The sequence below is a fragment of the Dromiciops gliroides genome, chromosome 2, assembly GCF_019393635.1.
Source record: "Dromiciops gliroides isolate mDroGli1 chromosome 2, mDroGli1.pri, whole genome shotgun sequence".
Taxonomy (NCBI): Eukaryota; Metazoa; Chordata; class Mammalia; order Microbiotheria; family Microbiotheriidae; genus Dromiciops; species Dromiciops gliroides.
This window is the reverse complement of record NC_057862.1, coordinates 31205652-31228647: the sequence shown is the minus strand read 5'-3', so window position 1 is coordinate 31228647 and position 22996 is coordinate 31205652. Positions and strand designations below refer to the sequence as shown.

The 22996-nt window shown below is 41.7% G+C and overlaps 1 protein-coding gene across 1 annotated transcript in view; it reads left to right on the top strand.

The window, feature by feature from the left end:
- The first annotated feature begins 505 nt into the window (after nt 1–505).
- The window catches only part of SLC25A16 (solute carrier family 25 member 16), a 31864-nt gene continuing 9373 nt past the window's right edge, over nt 506–22996 (top strand). The window contains 4 exon segments of the mRNA XM_043983773.1: nt 506–776; nt 6963–7055; nt 10892–11025; nt 14762–14833. Coding sequence (XP_043839708.1) covers nt 653–776; nt 6963–7055; nt 10892–11025; nt 14762–14833 — 423 coding nt within the window. The 5' untranslated portion in view covers nt 506–652.

Here is a 22996-nt window from a genome sequence, read left to right as displayed (position 1 = left end):
CGCAGTGGATAGAGCACCGGCCCTGGATTCAGGAGTACCTGAGTTCAAATCCGGCCTCAGACACTTGGCACTTACTAGTTCTGTGACCCTGGGCAAGTCACTTAACCCTCATTGCCCCACCCCCAAACCAAACCAAACAAATAAAAAAAGTCGGGGGCGGGGGGACAGGGGCCTTGGGGCTCCAGGGGCCCGACAAAGGCCGACAGCAGGCTTTGGGGCTCCAGGGGCTCTAAGAGCTGGGCAAGGGCCAAGGGACCCTGAGGGTGCGCACATCTGAGGTTTCCCGGCGGGGGGCAGCTTCGGCTGCTTCCTTTTTTCGCTCCCTTCCTCCCTCCTCCCTCCTCCCTCCTCCCTCCTCCCTCCTCCCTCCTCCCTCCTCCCTCCTCCCTCCTCCCTCCTCCCTCCTCCCTCCTCCCTCCTCCCTCCTCCCTCCTCCCTCGGGCCGGCGGAGGCCCCGCCCCTTCCTCGCCTCTCCGCCGCGCGTGCGCGCGTCATCACTCGTCGCCGCCCAGGCGGCTATAATGGCAGCTCGGCCGCTGGGCTCCGGGGCTCCCCCGTCGCGCGCTGCCGGCCTGACCTCGTCATCTTCCGTCATGAGCTGGACGCGAGCGGCCCCGGGTCTCTGACTGCGCCGCCGAGCTCAGGCAGTCCCATGGCCGCGGTGACGGCATCGGCGGCCCCCGGGGCCGGAGGAGCGGGAGCCGGGAGCCCGAGCCCGCCGCCGGCGGCGTCCGCTCGCAGGGACTTCTACTGGCTGCGCTCCTTCGTGGCGGGAGGTGAAGACGGGGCCGCGGGGGGCGGATGGTGGGGCAGAGTCAACATTTATGAAGCGCCGGCTGTATGCCAGGCTCATGACTGCGCTCTGGGGACGGGAAGAAAGGCAGGAGGGTCCCTGCACTCAAGGAGTTTAGAGTCTAACCCAAGAGGAGGGGAAGGAGGGGGGATCTGGGGAAGCGGATTTCGGAGTTGAGGGCATCGTGCACAATGATGAAGTTTCTGGGGATGTTGAAAGTCCGGGAAAGTCTCCTGGGGGGGGGTGATGAGAGGGCTGCTTGAGGGCTTGGTGGGGCTGAGGGAGGGGGCGGGGCGGGGGGAGTGATGCGGAGCCTCCCAAGTTTGGGACTTCCAGGGTTCAGACAGGAAAGCTGACCCGGGGGTGGCTGTCATGTGTCCTCCAGAAAAGGAAGGGTGGTGGGGGAAGCTGGAGGATGGGTGGCCGGATGTGACTTGGGTCCTGGCAGTCTGAGGTTAAAGTAGGCAGCCTGCCAGAGCCCCCTGAACCTGGCTGGGTTTCCAAGAGCGTAGTCACTTTGGGGGCCCCTCAATCCCAAGGTGAGTTTAAGATTGGAGGGTGTAATGACATTTTGTAATCCGGTGGAGTAATTCCTCTGGAACCAGAGAGCTTGATTATCTCCTGGAGCATTTCTGGGTATTGGCCCATTTCCACCATTTCCACCAGCGCACTGTTTACTGTGACCCACTATTTCCTTGTGCTGTCAGCCTCTTGTTTGCCACTGGAAGGACAGTGCCAGCCCCTGGCTCTGCCAAGCATGGGGCAATGAAAAGTGTGCTAGCTCTGGCCTTGGAAGGTCATAGGATAGATTGGTGGTGCAGTGGCTAGAGTGCGCTGGTCTTTGAGTCTGGAAGACCTCAGTTCAGACCATGCCTCAGATGTCTGACTCTGGAAATGGCACTTAATTCAGCCCGTTTACTCATTTGTAAAATGGGGATAATAGAACCTACTTTACTCATGATAGGACAGGAAGAGGTAACATACAATACATTGCAAATCACAAGTTGCTATGTATACTATTATTATTCTTATTTGATCACAGAATTTAGAGGGAGGAGGGACCTTAGCACAGTGCTTGGCACAGAGTAGGTGCTTAATAAGTAATTAATTGAAGAATGTGGGCTTGAATTCCCTGTTTTTGTATGAGGTAACCTTGGCAAGCCACTTGCCTTTTCTTTTAGTTCCCAGATCTGTAGAGAGCATTCTATTCCCAGCTTAGTCCACTGGACCAGGCTGCCTCAAGCTTTCTCAGCCACTTCTCTGACTCCTTCCCATCCTCTGTGGCCTTATCCAATCCAATAAACACTGATTGAGCATCTCCTATGTGGCAGACACTGTCCTAAGGACTGGGGTTAGAATTTTAAAAAGATAGTCCCTGCCTCCTACAACCTCCTGGGAGGAAACCATACAGCTGTACCTTTGTACCTGGATAGCTCTGTGTATGGGGACTGCATGGGGTGGGCCAGGGAATTCTAACTGAGAGCAACAGATTGGATGCCTTGGGTCCGAGTTGGTAGGGGCAGGGAAATGATGCAAACCCGACTCAGAAGAGCAGAGCTGCCTCTCCTGGCTGGACTATTTGAAATCTCTTCTAGCGAACCTGCAGCACAGAAAGGTCATGACTAGCATTAAGGACTTCCTCTGTACTTCCACGAAGAGGCATTTTCATATCGACTCTTTTCATTCCAACTCTAAGGACTGTCTTCATTTAATTTTTCTTTTTTTCCCCCATTTAATAATTTGATAAGACTTTGGGGATTTAGATGTAATAATTGAAAAGTCTTGTTAATGTCACTATGACAATTTTATAGGACAAGGACAGTACTGAACCTTTGATTTTCCTGGTATATAGAACTCTCAGGTGAGGAAAGTTCTTTTACCAGTGCAGGTGGTCCCCTCCTCTGCATTTTATAGAGAGTTGCTTGGACTGCTATTGCCCAGGGTCACATGGCCAGTATATTTCAGAGACAGCTTGAACCTATTAGCAATGAAGTGGCTCATTGAATGTAGACATCTGGGCCTGGAGTCAGGAAGACCTGAGTTCGAATCTCAGTATATTTCCTACCTGTGTGACCCCTGGGCAAGTTACTTCACTTCTGTTTGCCTTAGGTTTCTCATCTGTAAATTGGGGATAATAATAGCATTAATTTGCCCCCAACCCGGGTTGTTGCGAAGATCAAATGAGATAATATTTGTATGGCACCTGGCACATAGTAGGGGCTTAATAAATACTTCTTCCTTTCCCTCTGAACTTTTTTTTGTGTGTGTGTGTGGGGGCAATGAGGGTTAAGTGACTTGCCCAGGGTCACACAGCTAGTAAGTGTCAAGTGTCTGAGGTCAAATTTGAACTCAGGTCCTCCTGAATCCAGGGCCAGTGATCTATCTACTGTGCCACCTAGCTGCCCCTTCCGTCTGAACTTTGAAGCTAGCTTTCTAACCATTATGCTGTTGTACCTCTTATCAGTTTTATAGTTATTTTGTCAGTAGAATGGGGCAATATAGAAAGCATACCCATTTGTAAAGGTCCTATTTCCATCCAGTCAATTAATTATCTTAGGAATTAGCCATAGAAAATTCTTTTTTTTTTTTTTTTGCAGGGCAATGGGGGTTAAGTGACTTGCCCAGGGTCACACAGCTAGTAAATGTCAAGTGTCTGAGGCTGGATTTGAACTCAGGTACTCCTGAATCTAGGGCCAGTGCTTTATCCACTGCGCCACCTAGCCGCCCCGCCATAGAAAAATCTTAACCTGAAACAAGTTTGTCACTGACATTCAGAAGACTGGGCATACTCACCATCTTGTCCTGGGTGCCTTACTGGCCTCAGAGTCAGAAGACCTGGGTTCTAATCCTAGCTCTGTTGTCTTATAATTGAACTTTTCTGAGCTTAAGTTTCTATTTCTGTGAAAATGCTTAATCCATCCCACAGGAAGAGCAAATGAAATAAAATTGGGATGATGCTAATATTTTAAATAATATTTTATTTTTTCGAAATTATGTAAAAACAAATTTCTCACACTCATTTTTGGTTTTTTGTTTTTAGGCAATTGGGGTTAAGTGACTTGCCCAGGGTCACACAGCTAGTACGTATTAAGTGTCTAAGGCTGGTTTGAACTCAGGTACTCCTGACTCCAGGGCCGGTGCTCTATCCACTGTGCCACCTAGCTGCCCCTCACATTCATTTTTTAAAAATTTGAGTTCCAGATTCTCTCTGTCCCTTTCTCCCTTCCCCTCCCTGAGACAGTAAGCAACTTCATATAGGTTATACATGTACAGTCATGCAAAGGTTATTTTCCATATTAGTCATGTTGTGAAAGAAGACAGACAAAAAACCATAAAAAAAGTAAAGTGAAAAATAGAACACTTCCATTTGCATTCAGATTCCATCTGTTTTTTCTCTAGAGGTGGATAGCATTTTTCATCATGAGAACTTTGTTTTGTTTTTTGGTTTTGTTTTTTTGGGGTTTTTTTGCGGGGCAATGGGGGTTAAGTGACTTGCCCAGGGTCACACAGCTAGCAAGTGTCAAGTGTCCAAGGCCGGATTTGAACTCAGGTACTCCTGAATCCAGGGCCAGCGCTTTATCCACTGCGCCACCTAGCCACCCCCATCATGAGAACTTTGGAATTATCCTGAATCATTGTATTGCTGAGAGTAGCTAAGGCATTCACAGTTGATCAAACAATAGTTCTGTTACTATGTAGTGTTCTTGTTCTGCTCACTTCATTTTACATCAGTTCATATAAGTCTTCCCAGGTTTTTCTGAAATCATCCTGCTTGTCATTTGTTATAGCACAATAGTATTCTGTTCCAATTATATACCACAACTTGTTCAGCCATTCCCCACTTGATGGACATCCCCTCAATTTCGAATTCTTTGTCACCACAAAAAAGAGATGTTATAAATATTTTTGTACAAATATGTCATTTTTCCTTTTTTTTGATCCCTTCAATATACTTATCTAGTAGTGATATTGCTGGATCAAAGGGTATGTATAATTTTATAGGCCTTTGGGCATAGTTCCAGATTGCTCTCCAGAATGATTGGGTTAGTTCACAACTCCAACAGTGCATCAGTGTGGGATGTAAATATAGGATAGTGTTTTTATTGGTGTTCTTATTGGACTTTTTTTTGCTGATTATTCTGTTGACATATTGTGATGCTAATGTTTTGACATTGTTGAGACAGTGGAAAGAATGCACGACTACTAGTTAGGAGTTTTAATATTGGCTTTGGCACCAAACTATTTCTACAAATTTAGGCATACTAAGTAAATCTTTGGGCCTCAGTTTCTTCATTTATCTGTAAGGAGATTGGAATAGATGGTACATACTCTGTCTGATTCTCTGAATATCTGGACTTTAAAAAAAAATCAGCCCCCATTCCATGACTGCTCCTTTTCTTTGAGTTCATATCAAGGGTGTTCTTTACCAGCTCTTTGAAATAGGAGTGTGAGAAGCAAGCAGCTCTTAAAGAGGCATTGTGGGTCAGTGCAGAGACACTGGACTTGGAACATCCTGGAGCACCATGTAAATGGTCATTTAAAACTTGCACAACAACTGTGTACAGTAGGGTCATATTAATGAAAAACACGTTAATACCATGCCCTGTGTTTTAGCCATAAGTCTTCCAGAAACGATTTATTTTAACATTAATCAGATAAGTTATTTCTGCTTTAGAGAGAGATAAACTGGCATAGTTGACCCATGTCCTCCAACATAGTTTGACAGGTGACACTCATATCAATAGCTCTCATACCTTTTGGTCTCAGGACCCCTTTACATTCTTTTTTTTTTTTTACCCCTTTATTATTATCAAGGAAGGGGCAGCTAGATGGCGCAGTGGATAGAGCACCGGCTCTGGAGTTCAAATCCGGTCTCAGACACTTAACACTTACTAGCTGTGTGACCCTGGGCAAGTCACTTAACCCCAATTGCCTCACCAAAAAAACCAAACCTCTAGAGGTTAGTTAGTTGAAATAATGATAGCTAACATTTATGTTTAAGAAATGAAATCAAAATCAGAGTCTTGTAGATAAATAAGTTTGTACAGATAAAACCACATTAGTGGATCAGGAGTTACCTTGGGAAAGCTTGCAATCTATTCAGAAAGGAAGCTGACTTTTGCCTTTCTTTGTACCCCTAGCACTTAATGCAGTGCTTGATGCAAGTAGATGCTTAATAAACACTTGTTGACTGACTGTCCTATTGGTCATACTGCCCGGAGTTTAATAAAATGGAAGAGATTAACAATAATGGATGTTTTATGCAGAGTTTTCAAGTTGGCAAAGTACTTTCTATAGGGGATCCCAAACGTCTTAGTGAAGTTTTAAGTTAGGCTTAGTAGCTTAAAATTGTACTAAGACTTTCGGGGCTCCCTGTATTTTTTTATTTGAACTTCTCATCTTTGGGAGCAAGGTGCTACATACAAATAGCGTTATACACATCATCCACATTTTGCAGATGAAGAAATTGAGGCAGCATTATTTGACCTTGGACACACTCTAGTTAACTATCAGAGATAGTCGTCATGTAGCCTCTGCACTGTTTCAAAAAGAAACAAAACCATGTGAGTGAATTAACCTCCTGTTGGTGCACTGGGAGTGTTGTTTTTACATGTGAAAGGCAACTGCTTATTTCTCTTTTTATTTGAACGTGTACCCATTGTGTAGTCATTTGACATTCAAGCTCAGGTACTATTAGGAATGCAAGTTAATCTTCAAAATATTTAAAGTAACTCTTTGTAAAAGTCCCAATGGATTTGGCTTCTTTTTCTGTAAAAACGTCTTTAAAACATGATTCTTAGTAAAGTTTTGACGTGGAGTTTTTAGGGAGGGAATATGGCCAAATCGAAAAGCAGCTGACCTCTAGGAGTCAGAAGAGCTGGTTGTGCGAGGCTGTGTCTTTGCTCCCCTGAGACTGAGTTACCTTGTTTGTAAAACATCTGTGATCTTTCTGTTGTCTGTCTCCCAGAGTTCCCAGGAGGATCCACTGCTTTGTAAGGCATTAAGCCCCATCTGGAGATGAATGAACTGTTTCACAAGCATGTTTTTATGTTGTATTTAATGTGTTATTTGAGATTTTCTAATAAAATACTACAGAATCGACTGTGCTCCTATTGTGAAGGTCTGTGACAAATATCCAACTTTGCTTTGTCTTGTTTTTAATCTGAAGGTGTTGCAGGATGCTGTGCCAAAACTACCATCGCACCTTTGGATCGAGTGAAGATCTTACTACAGGCACATAATCACCATTACAAACATTTAGGTGAGTTGAGTGATGGCTTGTACTGGGCCCAATGTAATAAGTACTTAATAAATGCTTGTTGATTGATTGCGAAATGAAAAACTCTAGTTACTGGATCCAAGATGAAAAGCTGCTCTACATCAGAATTAAACTAGTAGAGGCCTGTTTCTTGCATGACTCAAGACCTTGCTGGGCCTCGTCATTACACTGTACAAAAGGCGAAGGCCATCGGGCTAACTCAAGTCCTGGTGCCAATTTGTTGGTGTTTCTGTTTTTAGGGCTTTGGTTGTGTTTTTTTTCTTGCCAGGAAGGAGGAGGGGGAAAGAGAATATGAGAATGAGAATTTGAAAAAGAGAATATGAGAGAAAGAGAAAAATAAGTTTAAAGGAAGGATCTGCAGTGGATAGAGCACCAGCCCTGGAGTTAGGAGTACTGTATTTTTCTTTTAAGAAAAAAATATTTTGGGGGCATCTAGGTGGTGCAGTGGATAAAATACTGGCCTTGGATTCAGGAGGACCTGAGATCAAATCTGACCTCAGACACTTGACACTTACTAGCTGTGTGACCCTGGGCAAGTCACTTAACCTTCACTGCCCTGCAAAAAAAATTTTTTTTAATTGTTTGGGACAAAAATAAGATTTATCACTAAAAATTTATATAAACTTGTTCTGGTAAATTAAGTCACTTAAATAATGAATATTTGATTAAACTGTTGAATTTTAAATGGTTTACTTCCTCTTGACTTTAGAAATAACTAATTTAGCTTTGGCTAATAAAATTAATAGCCGAATTCATTTTTTGGACTAAATGTAATATTAGGAAATAACATAAAATAATTGCTTTAAAATGTATGCAATTATTGTCAAACAACTAGTAAGTATATAAGGCAGAATCAAACCCTAGTCTTTCTAACTCCAGAGTCAGAGCTCTAACCATTATGCCATCCAGTTTGAATGTCTGTGCAATGTGGTTTAAGTTATTGTGCTGTGTATAACAGTTTTGAATTCTTTTTGTCTGAATGTATATAAATTCAATGTATTGTATTTGGGGATTAATTTTTGTTTTGTATTTGTGTTGTATTTGAAGGGAGGTGGAATGTGGAGAAGGTAGAGAAGCAATAATAAGATCAGTTATGTTATACTGGTGTGTTTAGAAATTATTTCAGATTTACCCATCTCTATCTGGCTTGTTTTCTTTACTCAGCTCACACTGATGTGCATCGTTTTGTTTTGTTGATCTGCAGTCTTTAGATTGTACATTCACTTAGAATTCATGATTTCCTGCAGCTGGCTGAATTGTACAGCCTGCTCCACAAGACTTCTAAGATTTGCAGTCAAGATCCTGAAGAATAAATGCTTGAACCTTGATATGTAGCTTGTATTTAAAAAAAAACCAGAAACACACAAAGGCCATTATATAACGGGATCATAAGACTGGGGTCACATCTGGCCACAGTAGGAGAGTTGATAAAGATATGATAAATCATTGATAAAATTACTGGCTCCGACATAAATGTTATTTTAAATGTGCAGAATTGGTTTAGATACACCTCATTTTAAGAGACTTGTTAGCTCTTCATTTGAATTTAGGGATTTTTCCAGTTGCTCAAATGGAATGAAATTAAAATATTTTTGTTCCTTCCCCCCCTCCCCCCCAATTTCACACTGGGTAAGAATAAACATGAGAAATTTCAACCTAAAATCTTTTCCCCATATTATTTGGAAGGCTTTAGGATTTAGGTCATGATATGGTAGAAAGAACACTGACTTAGGAGACCTAAGTTCAAGGCCAAGATTACCTTTCTGATTTTGCGAGCTAGATCTTCAGAATTCTTGACTTTACTTCTCAGTAAAATGAGTAGAGTTCTCAAGTTCTTCTGCTAAAAGCTTCTGATTCTGGGCTGCCTTGCCCAGAGTGGTAAGAAAGGCCTTCCTTCTTGATTTGTAGGGGTGCATATAAATACTTTACAGTATCATGATAAATAGCAAGGCCCTCCAAAGGAACTTAGATGTGATTTAGTTTACAAGAAATTTTACTTGTAATATTATGTAGAAAAGATTATCGGAAACGGAATGAGTTGTTCTGGATTCAGATCCCTGCACTACTTGAGCTGAGACTTCATTCTCTCAGGATTTCTGAACTTCTGGTTCCTCATGTGAAAAATGATGAACTTCGTATCCCTCCCTGTTCTTGCTACTCTGTAGTCTTTCATCTAAAGTAAGGGAACTATAATTTTAACTATTGGTATGAAGTTAAAAGATTCACTGAATCATTAAAAGTAGCTTGATGATGTGATAAGTGTCAGAAAATTTTGCCTAACCAACAGTCTCTACTTGAGAACATCTGTCTAAATGGTAAGGGAAGAGAAACAATTTATTCACAAAGTTTCGTGGCAAGTGTCTTTCCTATAGCTAATAAAGAATAGCATAGTAACAATATACATCAATAACAGGAGACCAGAACTAGGATTTTTTTTAAGTTCTTTTTTTACACCAACATATGCTGTTTCCTAAGACTTAACAGTACAGTGGAATTCTCATAATAAAGCAAAGTGGTACAACAAAACAAATACAACTAACAGCATATGCAGGCTCCTTCCCTCTAGTTCACCTCTCTACTGACGTAAGCATGATGCATCGCTGGTTCTCTGCAACCAAGATTAGATGTGTTTAATCTGAATTCTTATGGCTTTAGTGTTGTTTTTATTTTCATTTAAAAATTTTTTCTCAATTACATGTAAAGACATTTTTTGAGTTGCACATTTTTCTCCCACCTTCCCTTTTAGTGTTGTTTTAAATTATATTATTAATACTTACTATTATTGTTCTCCTACAACATTGTTTTACACCCACATCACTTAAAACAAGTCTTAGCATATTTTTCCAAATTAATATTTTTCACTGTTTTTGGCATAGTCATGTTCTAGTCCATTCTCTGGCATCCGTTAAGCAGCTTCCCCCAAACAATTCCTTCTGTGCGATACACTATACAGTTATGTATGGTACAGCTTGCCGGTGCCTCTCTCCTACACTTGGCGATCCTCGTCTTCAGTTCTTTAGAGACTGTGACGGTGTTCTATGCATCGCAGCCATATTTCACTAGAAGAGTATTGCTGTTAGTTGATGGGTTTTTGTTTCTATGATGAAGGAGGTTTTTAAAAAAAAACACTGCAGTTTATTGAGGCAATCCAGTGCTCCCCTTAAGTTCTCTTCATTTGGATTTCTGCTTTACCCCTGGTGTTATTGGGAAAGCTTTTAATGTTTCTGCTATGAATAATGCTGCCTCTTTGTTTTAGCTAGATACTCCTTATTATACTAATAGCAGATGTTTTTGTTTTTTTAAGTGAGGCAATGGGGGTTAAGTGACTTGCCCAGGGTCACACAGCTAGTAAGTGTTAAGTGTCTGAGGCTGGATTTGAACTCAGGTACTCCTGACTACAGGGCTGGTGCTCTATCCACTGCGCCACCTAGCTGCCCCGATAGCAGATGTTTTAATGAAGGCTTGTGTGAAATTTTCAGAGTTTAGATGGGGAGGATTATTATGAAATAAATGAATGTGATATAAAATCGGCATGCTTTAATGAAACATTTTTAATCTTTAACATTTGGGCTAGTTTTAAATTTTCACTCATCACTTTTGTCCCTACCATACACATTTCTGTTACCAAATGCTTAAATATAAGAATTTGTTTTGATTTGTGACTTTCTCTTGGGTTGCTTTTGTTTTAAAATAGTAAATGTTATATAACTTTTATTGCCTTTTGTGTAATTATGAAATATTTTCATCTTTATGGTATTTTGTAAATGCTGATGGCTTCCATTTTGAATTTGAAAATGCCTTTCTTTTCTGAAAAACAGGAGTGTTTTCTGCATTGTGTGCTGTCCCCAAAAAGGAAGGCTATCTTGGGCTATATAAAGGAAATGGAGCAATGATGATTAGAATCTTCCCATATGGTGCAATACAGTTTATGTCCTTTGACCATTATAAAAAGGTAATTTAACTGTTGTCTTATTTCCCTACTTAGTATTTGAATGTGACCTGTACTGAGAATACTTTTGCTGTGAATAAGCCTTTATAGTACTCTGGAAATATGCCCATAATGCTGTTCTAGGAACACACGACTGTTCTAGGAACACATGAGTTTATGACTTTTGGTTGTTTTGTTTGTTTTTAGTTAACTTCTTTCAGAACTTGATAGTTTAGGATCAAGGCTAGTCAGCTCTTCATTATTCCTGCTTAGTAAGCAGGGTGGAAGTATTACTCAGTCTGAGCTAGGGCAAAAATCATTCTTGTTTGGCATTAGAATTTGCCCCTTGCAGAACTCTGCTTATTATATGGAACCAAACATGTCATAGAATACAAGCCTCATGATAGCAGGTACTTTCATCCTCAACATCTAGAACAGGTAAGTTGACAAAGTGGCACCTAATGAGTGAAGGATTGAGTTATAGCTGCATGTGCATATAGCTAGTTTTTGAATAGTTACTTTAAATCAAATAGGGAAATCATATTATAAAGACTTAGTAAGGGTCAGCTAGATGGCGCAGTGGATAAAGCACTGGCCCTGGATTCAGGAGGACCTGAGTTCAAATCCAGCCTCAGGCACTTGACACGTACTAGCTGTGTGACCCTGAGCAAGTCACTTAACCCTCACTGCCCCCCCGCCCAAAAAAAAAAAAGACTTAGTAAGAAGGAAATTAAGTGTTTATTATGTGCCAGGCACTGTGCTGAGCCAAAGAAAGGCTACAGGCAGGCCCTGCCCTCCAGGAGCTTACAGTCTAATGGGGGAGGAACGTGCAAACACCTGGACAAATAAACTGTATATAGAATAAATGGGAAATAACAGAGGGAGGGCATCCAGATTGAGAGGTATGGGGATAGGCTTCCTTTAGAAGATGGTGTTTTAGCCGAAACTTGAAGGAAGCTAGGAAAGCCAGGAGGTGGAGATGAAGAACACATTCCAGGCTTGGGGGCTGGCATGCCTCTTGTGAGAATTGGGAGCTAGGTGAAGGGCAGAGGCCATGCTGGGGGGTGTGAGAAGCAGAGAGAGGCTCTAGTTTGACTGGATCCCAAAGTGTGGGAGGGGGAGTAATGGCCATTGAGGCTGGAATGCTCGGGCGGGGCGGGGGCAGGTTTGTAGGGCTTTTTAGGTAGAGGCAGTTGGTTGGGTATGGGAGTCCCACAAATCTGCCCTTAAGGAAATTGACTATGGGAGCAGCGTGTAGGAGGAAGCACAGTGGGCAAAGATTTGAGGTGGCCTGTTGTGTGACTGGGGAGCAGGGTGATCTTCATCAAAAGCCAAGATTTGGCAACTGGTTGGATGTGTAGGACGAGTGAAAAAAGAGCCTGGCATGATGCTGAGCTTGTGAACCCGAGACTGGGAAGGAGGGTGAAGTCTTTGACAGAAATAAGGAAACTTCAGAGGTGACGAGGGTCAGAGGGGAGTAACCAGGAATTCTGTTTTAGAGAAGTTGAGTTTAGGACGGTCCTGGCACATCCAGTGAGAAGTGTCTGGAGGCAGTTGGTTTAGCAGAGCTGAAGCCTCGTGGTTGGATACACAGATGTTAGAATCATCTACAGAGAGATGATATTTGTACTTGATGGACTTATGAAGAGAGACAGGAAAGAGAGAGAAGAGGGCCGAGGGCAGGGTGTGAGCTCTTGAGGACAGGGGCTGTCCAGTTTTTGTCCTTGTATCCCTAGTGCCTACCATAGTGCCTGAACCTAGCAGTCATTTAGTAAATGCTCATTGAGTTGTGTTGTAAACACCTCGCAATCAAAGTACTTGACTTTCTCGATGTGTCATGGAAATACGGGGTTCTGATCCTACTCAATGTCTTCATTTGTAAAATGTCGTCAGTAGATGACATTTGAAAAAGACATTTCTGACTTTGAAATGAAAAACGATTCACAAAATGGTGATGGCCCATTAAAGTAGCATATGTTCCCAGAGTCTCTTCTCTGCATCAGAAATCCATGGTCATTCGGTAGTCACATCTGGGGTGGTTGAAGATTCTGTGATTTCACATGATTCATTTTGTTTTGTTTTGTTTTGTTTTTTTTTAGTGAGGCAATTGGGGTTAAGTGACTTGCCCAGGGTCACACAGCTAGTTAAGTATTAAGTGTCTGAGGCCGGATTTGAACTCAGGTACTCCTGACTCCAGGGCCGGTGCTCTATCCACTGCGCCATCTAGCTGCCCCTACATGATTCATTTTTAAATCATTGTTAATTGATACCATGATTGTGTTCATTATACTGAAAAGGTCTTTTTATCTTTTGGATGCTGCACACTGATGCGATATTGGCAGCAATCAGTAAATCATTCAAGCATTTGTTCAGTGCCTACTATGTGCCAGACATAGGCTGGAAACTTATAGTGGTAATATTGGAGCTTTTGGTGACCCATGGCTGAATATCAGAGGACATCATTTGTCCAACATAACAGACACAACCAGAATAAGGAGATGATAATCTTGTCTTTTTTATTTTTCCATTTTTGCTATTTACTTATCCATTAAATTCAGGTGTGGGAATGAATGATCTGGCTCTCTGAAAGTCAGATAGTCCATTATGTCTATAGGAACCATGTGTAGTGCTCCTCTTCCATTCTAAGATGACCCTTGCAAGCCATTGCTGCTTGAGAGAGACAGAGAGAGAGAGAGAGGGTGTATGTGTGCCCGTGTGCACGTGTTCCCATGTGTGTGTGTGTGTATAGCCTGTGTACCCTGCTGTGTTAAGGTAGGCCCTTTCCTTTCCCCTTCTAGGGACAGGGACTGCACCTGTGATTCTATTTCTTTTTCTTTTTCTTTTTTTTAAAGCACAGAGTGCCTGCCTCTTTTTTATTTTATTTTATTTTATTTTTTTGCGGGGCAATGAGGGTTAAGTGACTTGCCCGGGGTCACACAGCTAGTGAGTGGCAAGTGTCTGAGGCCAGATTTGAACTCAGGTCCTCCTGAATCCAGGGCCGGTGCTCTATCCATTGCACCACCTAGCTGCCCCCGATTCCATTTCTTATAGAGACCTCCCAGATGAGCAAACACTCTTTTCTAATGCAGGTTGGCACCTTTTCTGCCTTAGTTGTAGAATTGTCTTGATTGCGGAGAGGTCCGCTCAGTTGTCTGGGTTCAGTCAGCTGGTATCTGTGGGCTGACCTGAACTCAGATCCTCTTGGCTTCAAGGCCAACTCTGTCAATCATGGAACATTGCCTTGTCCCCAGAAAATACAAAAAATCCAGTTCAGCTTTCTTACCACACTGGCCACTGGGCAGCTCCCTGATGGCTTTCTAAGGTACAGCAGCTTCAGAGCAAACATTTAATCTGTGTCTTTTTCATTGCATTTTCTTTTAGTTTAATATTTGTAAAAGGCCTAGCACATAGTACGTATCATATAAGCCCTTATTCCCTTCTCCCTTGCTTTTGTAATGCAGAATGCTGTTTGAAAGGGGCCTACAGTATTTTTGTTACTGCAGTACTTTCTTTCTTTTTTTTTTTTTTTGGTGAGGCAATTGGGGTTAAGTGACTTACACAGGGTCACACAGCTAGTAAGTGTCTAGTGTCTGAGGCCGGATTTGAACTCAGGTCCTCCTGACTTCAGGGCTCTATCCACTGAGCCACCTAGCTGCCCCTACTGCACTACTCTATTGATATGTGATTTTATAAGGATTTCAGGATGAAAATGATCCTTTTTTAACAAACCATTTTATTGACTTTTCTGTTTATCTTATAGTTAATTACCACAAAACTTGGGATTTCTGGACATATTCACCGGCTAATGGCTGGCTCCATGGCAGGTAGGAATGTGTATATTTTAGTTCTATAGTCATATATAGTCGTATCTTCCACAAAAATACGTTCGGTAGTAATTATTCTTGTATTATTTACCATCTCCATGTCCTTATCTTTAAGACTGGCCACTTCATAGGGAGAGAAGGAAATGGCAATCCACTCTAGCATCTTTGCCAAGAAAACCACAAATGGGGTCATGAAGAGTCGGACACAGCTAAAAAACGACTGAGCGACAACTTAATATGAAAAAGCCGAGACCCCTTAGTAGTCAGTCGACTTAGATTCCATAGGAGGTGATCATAGTGATGCAGATGAGGGGAGGTGCTTGGAGCCTGAGCGCCGGTGGTGTTTCATTCCCTCTCTGGGCTCTGTGTGTGATCTGAGATGGGGTGTGTGCCTGAAGAGGAGGCCCACTCTGGCTTCAAAAGCAGGACAAACCTGCCTCATCAGACCCTGGAGCTCTCATGGGAACCTTCAGCCTGCCTCAGAGACTTCCTGGACTCGGCTTCACCTCTTGCCTTGTTACCTAGTTTTCAGATGACCTGCCTTGTTCTAACACCACTAATGGTTTGAACCCTGATAATTTGCTGACGGCACTAGCTCAGTAGTCCAGGGCCAACAAAGTAGCAGAAGTAACCATAGCAGCAGATATTCCAGTCTTTCCTCAGTTAACATGTAGAAAGAATGGACTCAGAGGAAGCATCTTCTTGCTATATCCTGGCATTGTGTTTTAATACAGCTTTAACAGAAATACTTTCAATTTATCAATTTATTGTGCACTTACAGGCATTAAGGGGGAAAGGAGGAGTAAAAAAATATATAGATGAGATATAGTACACCTTTGCAAGAGTGAGTAATGGTGGGACCCAGCCAAGCCCATCATTTTAATAGAAAATGCTACATAAAAATGTAAGAGATAAACAGTGCTGTGTAAGGTTAGAGGAGAGTTTACTCACTGGAGGCTCAAAGAACACCTGTAAGCAAGTAAGATTTGACTTGGACTTAAACAAAAGGTTGGAATTCCATAGGAAGGGAAGAGAAGGACAATAGTATTTTGTTTTATGATGTGCTGATACTTTTAACTCACTGTCCCAAGTATCTTCTGGGGGAAAATAGCAGACAGACCGAGGGTTTTCAGAAAAGCTGCAGGATGACATTTAATGGGAGTTAAATTCAAAAGACTTTGGGTTTTTGTGGCTTCATGTAAGTGCTTTGGTGTTCCTGCCCTTTAGTTATTGGGCAGTATCTGCTCTTTGAAGATGTGCCCTCTTCCCAACGGGGCCGCTTGAGTTCACTTTGTGGTGTATTCACATTTGTATTAAGGGGTTTTATAGTGAAGATAGTTTCAGGTACAGTTGAGGCAGTGCATATACTGAGAATGCCACATCTAAAGTTTAAAACTAAAATTTTTTCAAGAAATCTCTAGTTCCCTCAGAAGTCACACTTAGGGTTCTATAGTATTGCTTCATGTTTCCTATCAGCACAGCTGAAGCAGAGACTTCACTTACTTCATGTCATTAGATACAACATACATTTTGTTTATATGAGTTAAAGGATGACCTGATTAAAATGGAAATGTCTATCTTTTAAGCTTGTTTCTCTTGAACTGTCTATGGCCTTTTAGAGATGATTTTCACAAGATTTTTGTAGGCCACACATTCATATAAAGTTTATATATTTGTAAAAGTTTAAAAAAGATGTGCCAGGGCAGCTAGGTGGTGCAGTGGATAGAGCACCAACCCTGGATTCAGGAGGACCTGAGTTCAAATGCAGCCTCAGCCACTTGACAACTTACTAGCTGTGTGACCCTGGGCAAGTCACTTAACCCCAACTGCCTCACCAAAAAAAGAAAGAAAGAAAGAAAGATACTTTAAAAAGATGTGCTTCATGACAGCTTTGTGAGTTTCATGCATCTCTTTTAAAACTCTAAGGGATTTCATCATACTTTTCCTTCCCTCATCCTACAACTACAATCCAGTATGTCTTGAGTCTTCCAGGAAGGCACAGAAATGGAGAATCAAGGTTTCTGTTTTCAAAGAGTGAGCCTTCCCCTCATTCTTTTGTGTTCCTCCTCTCCCCGAAAACATTCCTTCTCTTTCCTCCTGCCACTTCCCCTTCACCTTTAAAAAATGATTAGTGTGATAGAGGAAGAACATAAGGTGTTAGAGATGAGTAAGTAGACAAATGAACAGATTTGACTAGTGTCCATCTCTTGATTATTCCAATTTTGAGGGCAACTTGATGAGTAGGACAGCAGGTATGATTGTGGCAGTAGTGGAGGGCTGGAGTCATGTGGGTGGGGTGCTCGATTTGATCTCCCACTGACTCACTGTGTGACCCTGGCATGTTGTTATGTCTCTAGGACTCTGTTTCCTTGCATATAAAATGGATATGATAAAATCTATCTTACACATTCATAACATGTGAAAGTCCTTTGAAAAGTCGAAAGCACTAAACAAATTTGGAGGTTTATTAATAAACTAACCATGCCATTGACTGACTGACTACATTTCTAGACAGGTCATCTGAATTATTTTTTCTTTATATACTTGATCTCTACAAAGAGATAAAAACACTGTTTATGCCAAATATTTATATTCATTTGTGAAGGTCAGAGCAGTTTGGATGCAGTGTTAGGAAGGCAAGTGCTCTGCTCCAATGCTGCTTATATTTTTAAAAGCACCTTTGCCCCCTGTAATCTTGCTTCACAATTCAGAAGCAAATTCCTATATGCATCCCACTCCCCTTCCCGGCCCAAGAATGCTAGCCTATCTCCAGGTGCTTTTCTTTCTTTTTTTTAAATTATAAGAACTGGTGGTCACATTTTAAAGAATCATTAATATTATTCATGGTCATGCTCTGGCTAGCCAGAGATAGCCTGTAAGCCACACAAATGGCATTTTTACCTGCCACCTATGATTCTTTGGAATCTTTGATTTCTATATCACTGGACTACTACATAGAGATGGTCCTGAAGCTCCTGGTTAGTGTGCCTTGCTCCAGTATCTCAATAACTGGGAGTTCTATTCTAGGTCCTCTCTGTGTCTTTTTTTTAAACTGATGTGTTCTATACTTGCCACCCCTCTGGTGCAGCACAAAAATAACCCCCTTCTTTTGGTTATGATCTGTAGATTTGCAGTATAGTAGTCTGACTCACTAGTCTTACTTACTTATAGAAAAGAAATCCTAAGCACTTTTGAACAAAGTTGCCCTATCAGGATTCCTTATGGGAAATCAGATCTGCCAACATAATGACAAGACACTGGATTATTGCTACCTGCTTCACCAAGGAGTGCCCTGATCCAGGCCTGCACTCCAATTTCATGGCTATATTTGGCATAACTGTCCTGCCTTTTTTTGTAGTTAATACCTTTATCAGAAAGTCCTACGTACCATTTTCAGTTTCAGAATATTCATATTTTCTGATTTCAGCACCAGAGAACAAATGTCAGTATTGGAAAGATCATTAGAAACATTGTTTGAAACCTGGAAAGTAGGCTTAAGTACAAGAATAAATGTGCAGGGCTGAGTAAATTACAGGCAGTGAGGTCAATCCATTCAGAGCTCAGAAAATAACTGGGTTTTCTAATTTTTTTTAAAAGAAAGCTTATTCTTTTCATTTGTCCTATACTTGAGGTATCGGTCATAGTCATTTTATCACCTAGGGTTCAACTTGCTGGTGATGACTGTTCCTGTGCTCAGCAAGGCTAATGCCTAGATATCTGACCCAGCCTGTACCCGAAGGCTCTCCAGCTTGGTTTCTGAATGCTGGGTAATAAAAACCCTGCAGGTTTGTAAGAATGGAAGGAGGACTGGAGGGAAAGATCTTTTCTTGTCCCATTCTTTTCTTAAACTCTTCCTGGACAGATGGTTCCTTCATTAAATTCCAGGCTTCTTCACTGAGGAGAAGTAGGTTTCACACGCAGAAACACAAACTCATCTCAGCTTGATTGAAGGTCTTGTTGCTTCCTGGTAGGTGAAGACCTACTGCTCTTTGTATTGGATTGTAGTTATAAGATGGGGCAAGAGGAAGGCTGTCACCACCAGTACTTCTGGTAAGTAGCTTCTGATTTCTCTTGTTTATCCATGGACGGCTTTTATTGCTTTACCACCTAGTGTGAAACCAGATGCTAAAGAATCAAAGGCCGCAGAGCTGGCCTGTGGGGCAGGCTCCATAGGCAGCTGCTGCTTCTTCCAGGACCTACTTCCCATCGGCTTTCTTTATCAGTTGGGCGGGAGGTGCACACTTCCTCTGTTCAGGTCAGCCTTTCTTACTGGTAAGAAATCGCTCAGAAATTGAAGATATGGTTATTTTTATCTGAGCTCAGCTATATAAGGGTTTCTATCACAGGCCACTAAAGAGGTTTTGAGTACCACCTTCAGAGAATGATCCTAGCTTAATCAGAATATGTAAGTCAAATTGAAGTGCATAAGCATTGAAAAAAAAAGTCTTGTACTTGTCTGACTTCAGGAAATCCCTGTGAGACTAGCAGATTTAAAGGTCACAGTTAAGGATCACTTAATAGATTTGTATGGATTTATCCACTCTACTCAGTAGTAAAAAGCAGAACTTGATGGTATTCTCAGCCATGTTCTATCCTGTGATTGAGCCTTGGGTGATGCATATGTACTTTGCGTTGGTATGGGGAGAAGGGAGGGAGGACAGTTGAAAGGGATTGAAGGATGAGAGAAAAGAAAGGTAGATACAGTTAGTAGAGAAGGAGCACAAAGGGAAGAATGTGAGTGAAGAATAATAAAGGTAGAGACAGTAGAAGATTGAGGGATGAAAACTAGAACAAAGAAGGGAAAACAGGAAAAAGTTAGGGACAACGTCAAATAGGAAAAGATGGGAAGAAATGAACGAGGGGGAAGAGAATTATGGGGGGCATAAAATCAATATGATATATACATGTGCATACATATACACCTCTTATAAATTAGAATGTTGAAAATTGACATTTACCATACATTTTTCTTTAAAATAAAAATGGGGAGAAAGGATAAAAATATAGATAGACGGGTGAATTGAAGCCAAAGTATTATAGAAGAATATGGAAGAAGAGCCGAGAGGAGCTCATGACCAGTCTCACCTTAATTAGCCTTTTTGCTAGTTCTGGGGCCAAGTCAAGATTTATTTTAAAACAAATAACAAGCAACATTTGTAATTCTCTCCTTTTCATTTCTGCCATAGCCAGTCTTCAGAACTTGGAGGCATTGAAATGATGGTATGAATTAACTATCAAGCTACAGAGAACTCTGCTCTAATTAAGCAAGAAAAAGGCTGCAACTACTTAACTTTAGAAGTTTTTGAAGGTTCTCATTTATTTAGAGCCTTGAGCAAGGCTCTTCTGAGTTATTTTAGATTTAACACAAGATTCATAAAATACCCAGAAAAGCATTTTGTTTGGTTGACAGCATCAAAAAGTCATGTTAATGTCTTCTAAAATGTCTTCTTGAGGAAGAACTACATTGTAAAAACCTCAGTAATTTAGACCCAAATGGCTTGGAATTTGGTAATTCAGGCAGGAATAGATTGGTTTACCGTTTTTACTTTATATAAAATGTTTGCTGACTAAATTTCAGATCAACAAAGCTAAGCATTCAGTAAACACTCACCACACGTGATTCACTATGTTAGACCCTTAAATCTAGCAGGACAAAATCTAAGCAGTCCCTGCTCTCAAGGAACATCCCTTCTGCCGGGGGTAGGACAGGTTGTGCACATAAGTAAAGGCAGAGGATGGATGGATGAATCTAAAGAGCCATAGAATGCTTCTCTGTAACAGAGGGAGATCAGGAAAGATAGCTTTGCAAGGCACTGGGATTCTGCTGATCGCAGGGGACAAGACATGTTAGGGGTGGGGAATGACAGTTGTACAAGCATGGAGGAACATGGTGTGCTTGGAGCACAGTAATATGCAGCATGCCTGGAGAAGTGGGCTTGAGTGGGGCTGTGAAGTGTTATAAATGCCAAGGTGAAGACACTTTGAGTAGGGGAATGATGCCGCCAGTTCTGGATTTGAGGAATGTCAGTTTTTAGCCTTGTGGAGGATGTTTTGGAGAAGAAGTGTTGAAGCAGGAAGAACAACTAGGAGGTTCTTCCAGAAATCCAGGCAAGTGTTAATGAGGGCCTAGACTAGAGTAGAGATAGGAATTGATGCAAGAGAGATTATGGACATACAATTAGAAAGAACTGGTAAGTGAACATGGGAGCTGAAGGAGAGGGGGGAGCCAGATGGGGCTTCTTAGGTTTTACATCTGGATGACTATTAGGGTGGTGGTGCAGTTAACCACAGAAAAGTTTAGAGAAGGGTTTGGATTGGGATTTGGGGTTGCGGCTGTGGGGACCAATTTTTAATTGGGGAGTGCTAGCTAAGCGGCTTGCCGCAATATTGGGACAAGGAAGGAAACCGGCAGCCTCCCTCAACACAGAACAAGATTTATTTTAACAAGAACGAACTTAAAAAAAAACACAAACAGGATCAGTAGGATCAAGGGAAAGGAAATAAAAATGGGGAAAGGGAAATTATAATACCTGAAAAATACCACTGCCCAGGAATCAGCTGAAAATACGCAGCAGAATGCCTGTCACTTTGCAGCTTCTACCTAGAATTCCCAATTCTCCTCCCCCAAGCCTAGAAACACCCCACACAGTCCCAGCCAATGGGATGGCCGCTCTGACAGTCTCATGACTGCCCTCACTAGGCTTCCAATCATTATAATTTTGCCAGGCCCATGTAGGTGTAGGCGAGAGCCCTGGCAACTGCTACAACCAGTGGGTGGAGCACCTTGTGGTTTGTGGAGCCCCAGGCCAGTGCTCCCCAAGGCATAAAAACCTCAAATAACAATTAATTCTTTACACGGGGAATATGAGATCTGTTTTGGACATGCCTTATGAGACATTTTCAGTGGAGGTGCAACAGTTGTCAGTAGGTGGTACGGGATTATAGCTCAGGAAAGAGGAAGCATCGATATGGCAATCCTCTGCATAAATATTATTATTGAACCCATGAGAACTTACGAAATCATCAGGGGAAAGAATATAGAAAGAGTAGAGGGCCCAAGAGGAACCTTAGGTGATACACCCCCACACACTTAGTGCATTGAGAGAGTGGTCTGACTGAGTTGGAGGGTTGAGCCACTTAGGAAGAAAAGCAAGATAAAGGAGTGTCATGGAAGCCGGGGAGGAAATAGCACCTAGCAGGAATGTTCAGGGGATTTCATATTTATTGTTACTCATTTGTGTATGTAGCCTGGGGGGAATAAATGTTTCACTTTCCTAAACTGTTCTTTATGTACTCTTCCTCCACTCAGAAGACACACAGTTTGAAAAAACAGTATACTTAGGCTTCTTTTGCACTTCCTTGGCTTCAGTGTCTTTCTCCTGAGTAGGACTGACAGATTAAGAATTTTAGGCAGCTCACTGAAATGAGTGCAAACTTAAATTGGGGATGAAAAAAACAAAAGAAGAGTAACAATAATAGTTCCCCAAGTCACTGCAGTGCCATCTTGATTTTGAATGAGGGAAAGACTATGAATTCAAGCAGTATTCCTCTGAAATCACTTCTGTTGGGATTGGAGTTCATTGAAAAAACCTAAATAACATCATAACTTGAAACTAAACCAAGAGAATCAGACATTTGCTAATGTCAGTCTTGACTTAATTTGATGTTCTTGGTCATAATAAAATGCCAACAAATTCTGTGGTAAAGCCCAGGCATTCTGTCATTTGCTGAAACCAATAAAACCTAGCAATAACAAATATCTGTCAAAGCAAGTATGGAAAAAAGGACTGTCCAAATAAAATTCGGGGCTAGTTCCATGTGCACCAGCTGAATTCCTCTGGGAACATGCTGGCTTTTTCAGTCACAGTTCAAGTGATCATCTAGTTTTAGACATTTGCAGTGTTCCCTAGGACAGTTGGGTTCCAACCATAAATTGAGGTGATCTTCTTGGCCACAGGTATGTTGCAGATATGGACATATTTGGAAAGTACCCAGGAATGCTGTCTTCACCATGATGGAGGGGAACTGTGGAATCTGAAGACTTGAGTTCAAATCCTTGTCCTGCTACATATTATATATGTGGCCTTAAGGTTTCTAAGCCTTTTCTAGCTCTGAAGCCTTGTCTGAGTTGGCAGCATAGTGTTACAGAAGTAAAAGAATAATAATGTTTC